The sequence below is a fragment of the Podarcis gaigeae genome (assembly GCF_964106915.1).
Source record: "Podarcis gaigeae genome assembly, chromosome: 17".
NCBI lineage: Eukaryota > Metazoa > Chordata > Lepidosauria > Squamata > Lacertidae > Podarcis > Podarcis gaigeae.
In genome coordinates this window covers 34424899-34438385 of record NC_139694.1, presented here as the reverse complement: position 1 = coordinate 34438385, position 13487 = coordinate 34424899, and the positions used below count along the sequence as shown (strand labels likewise).

The 13487-nt window shown below is 45.8% G+C and overlaps 3 protein-coding genes across 7 annotated transcripts in view; 2 read left to right on the top strand and 1 right to left on the bottom strand.

Annotated features, from left to right (window-relative positions):
• IL27RA (interleukin 27 receptor subunit alpha) overlaps positions 1-13487 on the top strand; it is an 818781-nt gene that overhangs the window by 43076 nt on the left and 762218 nt on the right. The window lies entirely within an intron of this gene.
• RLN3 (relaxin 3) overlaps positions 1-13487 on the top strand; it is a 135885-nt gene that overhangs the window by 51737 nt on the left and 70661 nt on the right. The window lies entirely within an intron of this gene.
• The window catches only part of PALM3 (paralemmin 3), a 47317-nt gene that overhangs the window by 7631 nt on the left and 26199 nt on the right, over positions 1-13487 (bottom strand). For 2 of the 3 annotated variants that reach the window (XM_083718646.1, XM_083718647.1), the window contains exons 3-6: positions 8936-9016; positions 7300-7424; positions 5231-5351; positions 500-530 (exon numbers count right to left, since the gene is read on the bottom strand). In XM_083718646.1, coding sequence (XP_083574772.1) covers positions 500-530; positions 5231-5351; positions 7300-7424; positions 8936-9016 — 358 coding nt within the window. Of the gene's footprint in view, positions 1-499; positions 531-5230; positions 5352-7299; positions 7425-8935; positions 10221-10264; positions 12179-13487 lie in introns of those variants that run through there. The other variant, XM_083718648.1, reaches the window with a different exon arrangement.

Genomic DNA, 13487 nt, shown 5'->3' with positions numbered 1-13487 from the left:
TATCTGAATGCCCTACAAGGCTGTACCAACAATCTAGAATAGATAAAGAAACAATACACACACAGAGAGACACACAGACATGGATCATGACTGTGTTCATTCCAATTTACTCTGTCCTCTGAGCCTGCCCTTTTCACACAAATAGCTGGCTGGAGATCAGATTTCAGTCCGGCAGGTGTGGATATTTCAACACACATCTGGGGAAGTAAATTGCTGAATATGCTTGGGGAATAGGGAGCCCACCTTCCGCCTTATTATGTCTGCCAACTGGGCTGCAGAAAACAAGAGAGGATGAAGTAGAAAGCTGTTGCTTAAAGCACAGTGGGATGTGAATTCATAGGTCCTGGATGGACTGAACCAGTTGACCTGCATAGTTCAGAAGATTGCAACTGATAGTTGTGAGATTCCCATTCATTCCAATGAAGCTTATGCAGAAGAACTGCCAGGCAAATTGTACCCACTGTGATAGAGGTATGCCGGCAAATAGAGAATGACTCACCTTCTGGAGGAGAGGAAGAGGTCCCATCAACCTGAAAGCAAAAGAAATGAACTTCATGGCAACAGTCTCCAAAGATATCACTAGTAAACATCTTTTTAAAAAATAATAATAATATTGAGGTGGCTCTTGCTCATTCTCAAATTCTTATTTATTCAAAATGTTGATTCTTTGTCTTTCCTCCAAAGAGCTCAGAAGAGCCTCCATAAGGATCTCTCTCGTTTTATTTGCACAACAATCCGGCAAAGTATGGACACAGGAATCTGCTTTATACAGTGGTACCTTGGTTTACAAACTTAATCCTTTCCAGAAGTCCGTTCTTAAACCGAAACCATTATTAAACTGAGGCACACTTTCCCTAATGAGGCCTCCCGCTGCTGGTGCCCTTCCACCATTTGGCTTCCATTCTTAGACCGAGGTAAAGTTCGCAAACCAGGACACTATTTCCAGTTTTGTGGAATTCGTAAACCGAATAGTTTGTAAACAGGGCTGTTCTTAAACCGAAGTACCACTGTAACGAGTCAGACCATTGGCCCTGCTTAGTATTGTCAAACTCCAAACTGACTAGCAGCCTCTCCCCAAGGCTTCAGACAGGAGTCTTCTTTCCCAGCCCTGCCTGAAGATGCCAGGAAGTGAACCTGGGACCTTTTCCACATAAACCTAGTGTTTTACCACTGAGCTAAGGCCCTTTTCCAGGTTAAAGCAATGACCAAGAGAATTTTTGCACAATGCTTATTGGCCAGTACCCGTGACATCACCAAGGCATCTCTTCCCCCAATCCCTGGAAGAATTTTCTGCTTTAAAAACATTTCCATTAAATTTAAAGTGTTAAAATCGGGATGTGGAAAATATGGAAACAATGAGGAGAGGCAGTACCTGAGATTTGGAGATATGCTTCAGAGGTCCAGACTATGGGAAGCCCCGAAAAATCAACAATTATAATTTGGATTACAATTTGGTCTTTTTTATTTTAGTTTTTTATTTTCATTGCATTATGATTGGATATATTAATTGGATGTTTTTTATTGGAAAATTAATAAAAATGATTTAAAAAATTATTTCCATTAAAAAAAGAAGAAGTACAAACAAGCATTTAAGGCACATGCTTTTTTATGGCTGCAACTGCATACCATTACCTGGAAGTAGATTCCACTGAACCTCATGGAACTTACTTCAAGGTAGATTCTGTGAAACTCCTTTTCAGCTGAGGTTAAAAAGCCCCCCACCCCACTCCCATTGTTGACCTTCTGGCACGTACCGCATACTTTTAAAAAAATCCCAGTAGGTTTCTTAACTGAATTGGGATTTTATAGTGTCAGTTTATTGCTAGACCTACTGTATTGGGTCTCTAGCACTCTGCTTAGAGATGATGGTGATTAAGCATTTCCAAACTGATGAACTAAATAATAAATAACAGGCACTGTCTACTTTCACGCTGTAATGTACGATGACAAAAACAATGGCACGCAGGCCTCCTTGGGGAGGAGGGGTGGGAGAGAAATTTAATTGACTTAATTTTTTAATAATATCCACCAATTCACCATAGCTGCCTTGGTCACCACCCCCTCCCACTAACTTATTTTTTGGGTGAGGAGTGTTTCCACTCCCACAGAGATATCCCTCCCCTCTTCTTTCTGAACATCTCATTTGGCCTGGCCTGTGTGTGGGTGTATGAGCATAATTCAGCAATAGGGTTCCCCACCCCCCACAAAACTGAGCCCACATCCTGAGAGGAGGTGGCTCATCTGTGTGAGAAACAGATATATATCAACAAACCAGAGGAAGAAGAAAGAAAGAAAGAAAGAAAGAAAGAAAGAAAGAAAGAAAGAAAGAAAGAAAGAAAGAAAGAAAGAAAGAAAGAAAGAAAGGTGTCAAGGGTATTGGTGCAGAGACATTATCACAGGGTCTGATTGAGATCCACATTGGGGCTCAAAATGGAATGCAGGTTTTGCTTTCCTCTAAAATGTCTATTAAGGGACGTGGGTGGCGCTGTGGGTTAAACCACAGAGCCTAGGGCTTGCTGATCAGAAGGTCAGCGGTTCGAACGGGTGAGCTCCTGCTCCTGCCAAACTAGCAGTTCGAAAGCACGTCAAAGTGCAAGTAGAGAAATAGGCACCGCTCCAGTGGGAAGGTAAACGGCATTTCCGTGCGCTGCTCTGGTTCACCAGAAGCGGCTTAGTCATGCTGGCCACATGACCCGGAAGCTGTACTCCGGCTCCCTAAGCCAATAAAGCAAGATGAGCGCCGCACCCCAGAGTCAGCCACGACTGGACCTAATGGTCAGGGGTCCCTTTACCTTTACCTTAAAATGAGTATTGTGGCTCAGTTGCTGGAGTCTTTTGAAGACATTTGCACTCAATCAGGGGTGGGAACCATGTTGTGGCCTTTCTGATGCTGTTGAGAATTCAACTCCCATCAGCCCTAGCCAGCAAGGTCTATCGTCAAGGATGATGGAAAGAGTAGTAAAGCAACATCTGGAAAGCTGCAAGTTCCCCATCTCTGTTGCAGTTTTGCCCAAGAGCACTTAATCCATTGTAACTTCCTTCATTGAGACTGCTGCAAAAGTCAGGAAGCTATGGCTACTGTGCATACAGATATCTCCCTGTCTCTGGTAGAACCTCTCGTGGCACAATATGGTCTGGATTGCATAGCCTGGTCTATGGGGCCTGGTTCTGCTTTTGTGGCAATGGGATGAGATGAGGTCCAATTCTATAACAGATCAGGATCCCCCTTTGAGCCTTAGGAACCCTTCACTTGGGCAAAGGAAGAACTGGGAAGCCAGGTAACAATGCAACCCAAGGCCTGAAGAAGTGAAGGTGAGACCCTCAGGGAGGTGCCATAGCCCACTCACTCCTCCAGTTAAAGGATCTTGGAAACAATGTTGTGATTTGCTGTGAGGCAGCATCCTATATTGCTGATCTGATCTTATGTAGGTTGACCTCCAGTGATCTTCCTTCCTTCCTTCCTTCCTTCCTTCCTTCCTTCCTTCCTTTCTTCATCCCTTCCTCCCAGATTGCATCCAAATTCATAAGGTTGTGGCTGCTTGGCAGACTTCAGAGCATCATCAAGTCAATTCAATTTACATATTATTCACCTGGACTTGGAAGGGGCCAAATTACATTTCAAAAGAACACCCACATGGTATTGTAGTTTTGTTTTTTTTAACCCAATAATATCACCAGGACACCTCATCTCTATATGGAAAATTCAGTTTCTCACTAGATAATGAACCCACAATTTTGAAATCTATCTAAAGTGAAACATTTACAACCTTTTATTTATTAAATGTGTAGACAGTCATATCTTGGTTTTCGAGCAGCTTAGTTCTCAAATGTTTTGGCTCCCGGACGCCGCAAACCCGGAAGTGACTGTTCCGGTTTACGAACTATTTTTGGAAGCCGAATGTCCAGTGGGGCTTCCGCAGCCAATCAGAAGCCGCACTTTGGTTTCTGAACGTTTTGGAAATCGAACGGACTTCCAGAATGGATTCCATTCAAGTTCCAAGGTACGGCTGCACTGCCCTTCATCCCAAGATCTCAGGGCGGTTCACAGCATAAAAACGCAAAATACACAATAAAAACAAGAACAAAACAAAACAAAACAATAACCCCACCCCACCAGCACATTTAAAAAGACATAGAATGCAAATCAGTTGAAGACTTGGTTGAAAAGGAACATTTTCACATGGTGCCTAAAAATGTCTACTGAACGATGGATCAGAGGTGCTTTTGCAACTACAGCAGAAAATACTCTATTTCCAAGATCCAAATTCTAAAACAACTTGGAAAATGTTGATAGAAAGGGAGAGAATATGGACACTGGAGGCAGGTAGGCTGTAGGAGCGAACATCCAAGAATTACAAAACAGGGCACAAAGCATTGATCATTAGGTCCTGTTGCCTGAGAATAAATGAAGTCCCGGCTTTTGAAATTTCATTTGTTGTTGGCCCGTTTGCTGAGCCAAACTATGCATATATGGGCCACTGGAGAGGAGATTGGGGTTTATTTTTCGCTTCCCTGAATGTCCTGCTGCTACGCTGAGCTAAGCCTTAGTTTTGGTGTAGCTTATCACCCAGATCTGGTCTCTTGGCTTAGCTCTCCCAGACAAACCACAAGCCATAAATCATGGGGCAAACCTTGGTTACATGATTAGTCTGGAGAGTGCTAAGCCTTGAGCCTGGCTTGAGACAACATGCAAAGCCAAACCATGCTTAGCTCAAGCAGCAGCAAAATGACTAAAGAGTAGTAAAAGTGGCCCCAATCCCCTGTCTTGGACCCCACATGATTGCACATTCCTACCGATCCATGGTTTGGCTGAGAATAACATGCAAATTAGCTGATTTCCACATACAGTGGTACCTCGGGTTAAGTACTTAATTCGTTCCAGAGGTCTGTTCTTAACCTGTAACTGTTCTTAACCTGAAGCACCACTTTAGCTAATGGGGCCTCCCACTGCTGCCGCGCCACCGGAGCACAATTTCTGTTCTCATCCTGAAGCAAAGTTCTTAACCTGAAGCACTATTTCTGGGTTAGTGGAGTCTGTAACCTGAAGCATATGTAACCTGAAGCATATGTAACCAGAGGTACCACTGTATTTAAGCTGTTCCCTACAACAATAAGGGCAAGAAGCTTGGTTTTAAAAAAATGTATGCTGAAATTCTCAAAATGTCAAATTCTGTGCTTGATAGGCAGTTTTGCATTTTCCACAACACTGGAGATCAGGAACTACTCATACCTTCCCAATGCCATCCAACGAAGACCGCTTCACGTCCTTCAAAGCCTTCACAGGCTCTTCTGGCTGCGGCAGTCCCTGGTGAAGTTCTGGATTATCCAGCTGCTGCATCTGAGTTTGGAGGCTTCAAAAAGAGAGGAACAGCCATGAAAGGACAACATTTCATGCCCTTGGCAAGCAGTGACAGGGAACAATGGTGGCCATGACCAAATCTCTACATCAGGGCTGGTGAACATGTGGTTCTGCGGTCAGAGCTGGACGACAATTCCCATTGCCCCTCATTACTAGTCCTGCTGGCTGGGGCTGATGAGAGTTGAGAGTTCAACAACATCTGGAAGACCACAAATTTCCCACCCCTGATCCACATGATTATTGCGACACAGAGATGTGCAAACCAGGACTCTGTTCACAGGAAATTGATGCGCTTGATTATTACAACACATGCCTTGGTAACTAGTGGGGCCTCCTTCTGACATGCTTTTGGAATCTGCAAATCTTAAATGCCGTAGTCTGATTGTTGACTGGAACTGGCCATAGAAAGCATATCACATCTACCTTCAAGATTGTCCTCTTCCCCCGTAATTTTAAAACCTTCTGAGGAAGTTTGGCAAAAGGAAGCATAGCATGTAGCTATAACAGACAGGACCTACTCGGTGGTTGCCTCCTCATTCTGGAAACCTGCCCGGCTTGCTCTTGTCTGATTTTTAGCCAGCTGGCTAAGACCTGGCTTTTTAGATGCATCTGCATGCTACTAAGAGTACTATGGACTGGCTTGAAATAACTTGTGCTTTATTGATTTGGTGTTGATTTATTACTGTGTTGTGTTTTTATCGTATTGCCTTTTCCCCTTTGCAATCTGCTTTTGAAGGACCTTAAGCTACCCAACAGGACAGAAATCACAACATCAACAAGAACAACAGATGTATTTCATTGTTTTGAGTGGGGTTTTAAGCCAGAGATCTTCAGCCCCATTCTAAACTCACCAGTCACTATTCTGGGAACAATTTGCTCTCCTGTCCTTTAGAATTAGAATTAGAACCTTAGCGCTATCCTTCATGAGCAATTACTGTATTCTGACATCCTTTGGTTAGACAAATCCTGGCTTCTTGCCTGTGCGCCTGGGTGTGAAAAGACCCCCACCCCTACATTTACAGCCAGGCTGCTGGAGGCTCTCCACCCCTCTTGCTGAATTGTCACTTTTGCACTGCCTGGGGGATCCTGCCCTCCTCCTCCTCCCCCTCCTCCTGCTGCTGCTGGAGGGTGATTTAATCCTCAGGAGCCTTGCTGACTAATCACTCCGTTGAGCTCCTTCCCTCCAGCTCCCTCAGGCCAGGAAGTGGTTTCAGGCTTCTCTGTCCTGAGTGTTGGTTGTTGTTGTTTTTAGTCCCAGGCATCTTCTCTTCCGGAAAGAAGAAGATGCAGAGGCATGAGGGGGACACAAAGTGCCCACAAAACATCCCTCCTTCACGTCCTCCAGAGACCTCGATGTCATCATCAGCTTCCATCTGCAGCTTCAGCCGGAACAGCACATTATTGTGGCTCTAGTTGCTATTTATGTATATATTGCCATCAGCGGCCTGACTGGCCTCCACTAGGAGATGGGCATTTAAGTGTTGCTAGTCCCACGCTGCCTCTTCCAGCAGAGATTCAGCAAGCATCCTCATATTTTTTTAACTTTCAGGTATCTCTTGAATATATATATTTTTTTAATGCAAAAAAGCCTGAGTAGTTGCCCAAAACGTTCCTTGAGTAGTCAGTCATTTTTATGATTGCTTTGTCTCGTTTTAAATGTTCCTGTTGTACATCACCCTAATGTTTCACGAGGGGGGGGCATATAAATACTTTTATAAATAAAAACAGAATGTGAGATGCTTTATAAAGAGTGAAGAGGACAGGTCTCTGCCCCGAGGGCCTTACAATCTAAAATTTGACACAGGGAGGGGCAAGAGAAGGGGGAGGAAACTGAGGCGGCTGCTTCTCTGTGCTGGGTAAAACCATGAAGCCCCTTTGGGTGTGTTATTGTCAGTGCTGCTCCTCCACCACTGCCCCACCATCACCTAAGACACACCCACCTGGACAGATCTTGCTCTAATTCCTGAATGCGATTCTGTGCCTCCCAGACAGAAGACAAGTGATCATTGTCGTCTGTGGGTGAGGATGTTCCCTCCATCAGCCAACGATCACGCAGGGATTTCCTCTGAGGAGAGAGACAGAGAATGCATTTGTCAGCAATCCTGCACTGGACACCCACGCCGACAGAGACACGTGGGCTGTCAGGACACATCAAGACAAGACAATGGGCTTACAGTCATGCATATATGCACAGGCACACATGAGATCATTCCTGCGCATACCCAGAATTGCATCTTTGTTCAACCACATGCACATATAGGTCTATATGGGCAAGCAGTCACACACGAAGCAACGACAGTACAATCTTTTCACGCCAGGCTACATGCCCAGATATTTGCAGCATATTCAGTGCTGGCTGTGTCAATTGCTTATATTGTTTGGAAATGTATTTTAGTGGTGATTTTTTTATTTAAAAAAATTGTATTGTTGTATTTGCTAGGATTGTCAGTCATGCTCTTTACATACCATCCTAGTACCAGTAAAGGATGGAGGTCGGTTCAGAAATACTTTAAAATAAATAAATAATGAAGCTACATGGCGTTGACAGCAGATGTTGAACACACCCACTAGTGCGGATGTTCAAATGTACTCCAGTCACAATCCTCACCGTTTTTTTCTCTCTCTCTCCACAACCACCACGCACCATGCAAGCATTTGCACACAAAGGGCCACACAGTCCCACACCTTTCAGCTTTTAGAGGCATGAAAATCTGCACATAGGTGGTCCTTTTGCACACCTTTTTCACACAAGGTTGTGAAAACACAGGCCAAAACAGGAAAAACTTGCAAGCAAACCCATGGCTCATATCCCAGTGACTGTGTCAGAATGCCCAGTGATGCTCGTTGCTAAATGTGGGCTATAAATTTGATTAGACATGTTTATTTCCAGTGCAGAAAATTGGTAAGTGAAGCAAGGTTGTTGCTGTTTTTTGCTGGGACTAAAGCATGCAATTCTCAGGCCAGATTATGATTGGTTGAAGCCTTGGAGCTGTCCTGATTTTTTTTTTTCTGGGAGGTGTGCAGAAAAAATATGATCCTTTATAGAACAAAGATGCACTAGTGGGGTTAACGGAACCAACATTTGATGCCTGTGATACAAGCACTAAGTTCCATTTTGCAGCCATTTTATACCTCCTCCTATATCTTCACAACAGCCATGTGAGGTAGGTTAGGTTGAGAGTTGGTAACTGGGCCAAGGAAGTGAGCAAAAGCAATGGGGAGTTAAATGAACATGCGCAGAGTATTTTCTATTTGTTTATCAAGGTGGACCAAGAAAAAAAAAACTACACAAAAGCATGTGCCATTATACATGAGTTAGTTTTTAAGACACTCCCAGACTTCTTTTTTTTGTAGTATCTTATTTCAGGCTCTATTTTTTTTTGGGGGGGGGTATTTTGGGAACTACAACAGGGCCCCCAATCACCTTAATCTTGGGGTCTGACATGCCCCCTCCTCCCACAGTGGTACCGCACCCCCCACCCCGCCATCATTTCACCTCCTTCATCTCCCCACTCCCGCATCCCAACCTCCATCCCTCTGGTCCATCCATTCCTGCATCCCTCTCCTGGGCGTTACCTTGAGGCGCTGGGCTCGCAGTCTCTCCTCCTCCAGCTCCCGGCGGGTGGCCAGGATACGCTCCTGCAGCCTGCGCCGCTCCTGCAGCAAAGCAAAAAGGGGACCGAAGGGGTGGGAGGCGAGGCGAGGCAGGAGCCGCCCTGCAGAGAGAGAGGGGCGGACAAAGGGCCCGCCGCCGCCGCCGCCGCCGCCGAGGTGGGAGGCAGGGCGCGAGCGAGCCCACGTGGGCGGCAGACAGGCGAAGCGGCGTGCCTGCCTGCCCGACCGCGCCGAGGACTTAAGCCCAGCAGAGCCGCCCCTCCTCGGCCTTTAGCAGCAGCATCACCTGGGTGCAAGAGGAGCAGCAGAGAAGAGACCCTCCCCCGCCGCCACCCCTTTGTGTCTCGCCCTGCGCTGCGCCGCTCTCTATCTCTGTGTCTCCCTCTCGCCACCGGTTAAGGAAAAACCCATCTATGCCAACCCAGACGCCACCTTGCCACTGTGCCAGCGCCTCCCCCTTTTAAAGGCTGGAAGACCTGGGGGGGGGATGCGGGTTGGGGTGGTGGTGGGGAGAGACTGCCCTGTCTGCAAAGGGCCTGCCCCCTTAACCCTACGGGGATGTTCAGGGCCTTTCAGAGCCAGGCAGAGGCTGGGGCCAGGTAGATAATGTGCCTCCCCCACTTTTGTTTTAACCCTGGGGATAACTGAAGTCTTATAAATAAGTATGTAAATAATTTTCACAAAAGTTATGCTGACAAATAATTTTATTTCAAGGCTTGAACTGTATCTGCATATAAAGACAAAATGGAAAATATGGATACAGTGGTACCTCGGGTTAAGTACTTAATTTGTCCCAGAGGTCCGTTCTTAACCTGAAGCACCACTTTAGCTAATGGGGTCTCCAGCTGCCGCCATGCCGCCGGAGCATGATTTCTGTTCTCATCCTGAAGCAAAGTTCTAAACCTGAAGCACTATTTCTGGGTTAGCAGAGTCTGTAACCTGATGCGTATGTAACCTGAAGCGTATGTAACCCGAGGTACCACTGTAGCCCATTAATTTCGTCTGCCATTCTTCTTTTGTTGGAATTTCTTCTTGCTTCCATTTCTGGGCTAACAGCGTAAGGCAATGAGCCTCATGACGGGTCAGCCTTTGGTTCACCTGCTTGACACCTGCCTGTAGTTGGAGTCACCACAAAGGGGACTCTTGGACTATTTCTGGGTTAGCAGAGTCTGTAACCTGAAGCACATGTAACCCGAGGTACCACTGTATACAACAGTGCTTTTTAAAAATACATAGGGAATGTATGCTGACCGAGGCCCCCTTTGGAATCGGAGGCCCGGGCCAAGTGGCCCATATGCCCCCCCCCCTCTGTCTGGGCCTGGGGATGTTTAAGAGAGAGAGAGGGAGACCCTGGCGGGGGGTGGGTTTCTGTGCAGCAAGTGGGAGACTTTACTGCTACCCTCCCCTTTTGGCTGGACTCTCTGTAGCCTCGTGGCACCTAAAAGGCGGCGGCATATCCTTGTGAGGATGACTTGTACACAGACCACGTCTTTGGGCTGCGATCCATGAAAGTGTGTGTGTGTGTCACAATCAATCAAAGGGGGCTAATCCTCTTGGAGAGACTGGTTTTACCTCTCAATCAGTTTTTTTTTTCAACAGCGTGGTTTTTCAGAGTTTAGGGAAATCATTAGAAGTGTTCATCATTAATGCTTTTGAATTAATATACCAAAAAATCAAAATGCTAATTGCACTGGAGTTACATATGGGCGGTTTGTTTACATGAGTCTTCCTGATGTTTTGTACCTTTCAGCTAATGTAAGTCATAGTCAGAAACATCAGGAAGCCACTAGGCTAGGGAAGGTTGCACTACGTTGGTTCAAATAATGCTGCTATTATCAGACTGATTTAACTGTGTTAATGAAAGATCCACACTGTGTAGATCTAAACATCTTTTTAAAAATAGTTACTTTTTGGCACCAGGCTGCAATGATCTCAAATAATTCAATTAGAACACTGGAGACAAACACAACCATATCAATACAACCTGGGGGTGCCCAGCAGAATCTGGAGTTTACAGTCTATTGTGTTGACATTTAAAATCAACATGGTTATGCTACACAACCATCTGTATGTGCCAACAGACTTCCCTACACATAAACAACCCTTCGGAGACTAATTGGAATTATGAATGAAATCAGGGCTCTAATCTTCCTTGGTGACTAGGCATATGAAATTAAAAGAGAGGACATAACGTCAAATGAATTATCACCAAGTAAAAGGTAAAGGTAAAGGACCCCTGATAGTTAAGTCCAGTCACAGATGACTCTGGGGTTGCGGCGTTCATCTCGCTTTACAGGCCAAGGGAGCCGGCGTTTGTCCACAGACAGTTTTTCCGAGTCATGTGGCCAGCATGACTAAGCCGCTTCTGGCACAACGGAACACCGAAACCAGAGCAACGCACAGAAACACTTTTCCCTTCCCGCTGGAGCAGTACCTATTTATCTACTTGCACTTTTTGGTGTGCTTTCAAACTGCGAGGTTGGCAGGAGCTGGGACAGAGCAACGGGAGCTCACCCCGTCACAGGGATTCGAACCGCCGACCTGATCAGCAAGCCCAAGAGGCTCAGTGGTTTAGACCACAGTGCCACCCGCGTCCCTATCACCAAGTACAAAGGTACAAATTTTGATGCAGTGTTTGGGTGTGTGCCTACATGGAGGTGACAATGTGTTTACCAAGCCAGCCTATGTTGCATGCGCTCAAAACACCCTGTGGCGTGCATAAGGTCATGGGTGCGTCTGCCAGTATTCACGTACTGAAGGCTCCTCACTGCTGTTTGTAGCTCCATCTCCCTTTGCCCCGATTCTCTCCCTGCACAGAAACATCTCTCAGCTGCCGAAACACTTCTCGCAACAATAAATGTTTACTACGCTTCCTGGCATGCACCATTCATGACAACATCTCCCATCTGGATGTGTGCGTGGGGCTGAACACAAGGGCAGCCGGGCTGCATCACAGGCATCAACCCCAGCCCGGCCCCTGCTTCTTCCAGCCTGGGCAGGCCTCCAGATCCCTCTCCTCCTGTTTGGTTCAGGTTGGAGCTATTGCCTGGTGAATAATTCATTTGTTTCAAAGGCAGGATGAGCAAAGGAATGGCAGCTCAGGTTACACCAGGCCTGTTCAGTGTTTCCCACGGAGGAGGGGAAGCAGCCCAGATTTAGCCCAAATCCAAAAACACTGGGAATATATTCAAGGGCTGAAATAATAATAATAATAATAATAATAATAATAATAATAATAATAATATATATTTATTATTACTATTATTATTACTACTACTACTATTATTATTACTATTATTATTATTACTATTATTATTATTTACAGTGGTGCCCCGCAAGACGAATGCCTCGCAAGACGGAAAACCCGCTAGACGAAAGAGTTTTCCGTTTTGGAGGTGCTTCGCAAAACGAATTTCCTATGGGCTTGCTTCGCAAGACGAAAATGTCTTGCGAGTTCCTGCGGGTTTTTTCCCCTTTCCCCCCCCTTTTTCTAAGCCGCTAAGCCACTTATCCGCTAAAAGCTGCTAAACCGCTAATAGCGCTAAGCCGTCAATGGGCTTGCTTCGCAAGACGAAAAAACCGCTAGGCGAAGAGACTCGCGGAATGGATTCTTTTAGTCTTGCGAGGCACCACTGTACTCTTTATACCCCACCCATCTGGCTGGGTTTCCCCAGCCACTCTGGGCGGCTTCCAACAGAACACTAAAATACAATAACCTATTAAACATTAAAAGCTTCCCTAAACAGGGCTGCCTTCAGATGTCTTCTAAAACTCTGGTAGTTGTTGTTCTCTTTGACATCTGGTGGGAGGGCGTTCCACAGGGCGGGCGCCACTACCAAGAAGGCCCTCTGCCTGGTTCCCTGTAACCTCACTTCTCACAGGGAGGGAACCGCCAGAAGGCCCTCGGCGCTGGACCTCAGTGTCCAGGCAGAAGAATGGGGATAGAGACGCTCCTGCAGGTATACTGGACCTGGCCACTTCTAATAGCCACATCACTGGGCAGAAGAGATATGCACACACCAGGTTTGCCGCTTGTGTATCATCAAGGAACAAGTTTGCATAAAATTTGCATGTGCAATGCAAATTCAGAAGCAACTGCTGTCATTTAAATAGAAATACAATATATCTCTCATAGTGGGAAAGACTGTGGCCAGGTGACCCGAGGGCTCGCTCAGGCTGCCGCTCACTGTTATTATGGACAACTTCAAGGCTCCAAATCTTCTTATGGTTCCTTATCTTTAAATTGGATTTAAAACAGAAGTCTTCTTCAAAATGCATGGCTTTCTTCTCAAAGAACTTCAAACCAAAGTTCTCTGCCCTATGTGTGGACGCATTACTCCACAGACAAATCATCACATTTCTGGCCGTGCTATTTTCTTCTAGAGAAAACGGGTTGCCATACAAAACTGTATTTTGGGAGGGGCTGTTTTTCACTAGAGCCTCTCCCAGTTGAATGCGCGTGTGAGACTGGAAGGAAGACTCCCCAAAAGTTCATCCCTGCAAGTCATCTTTT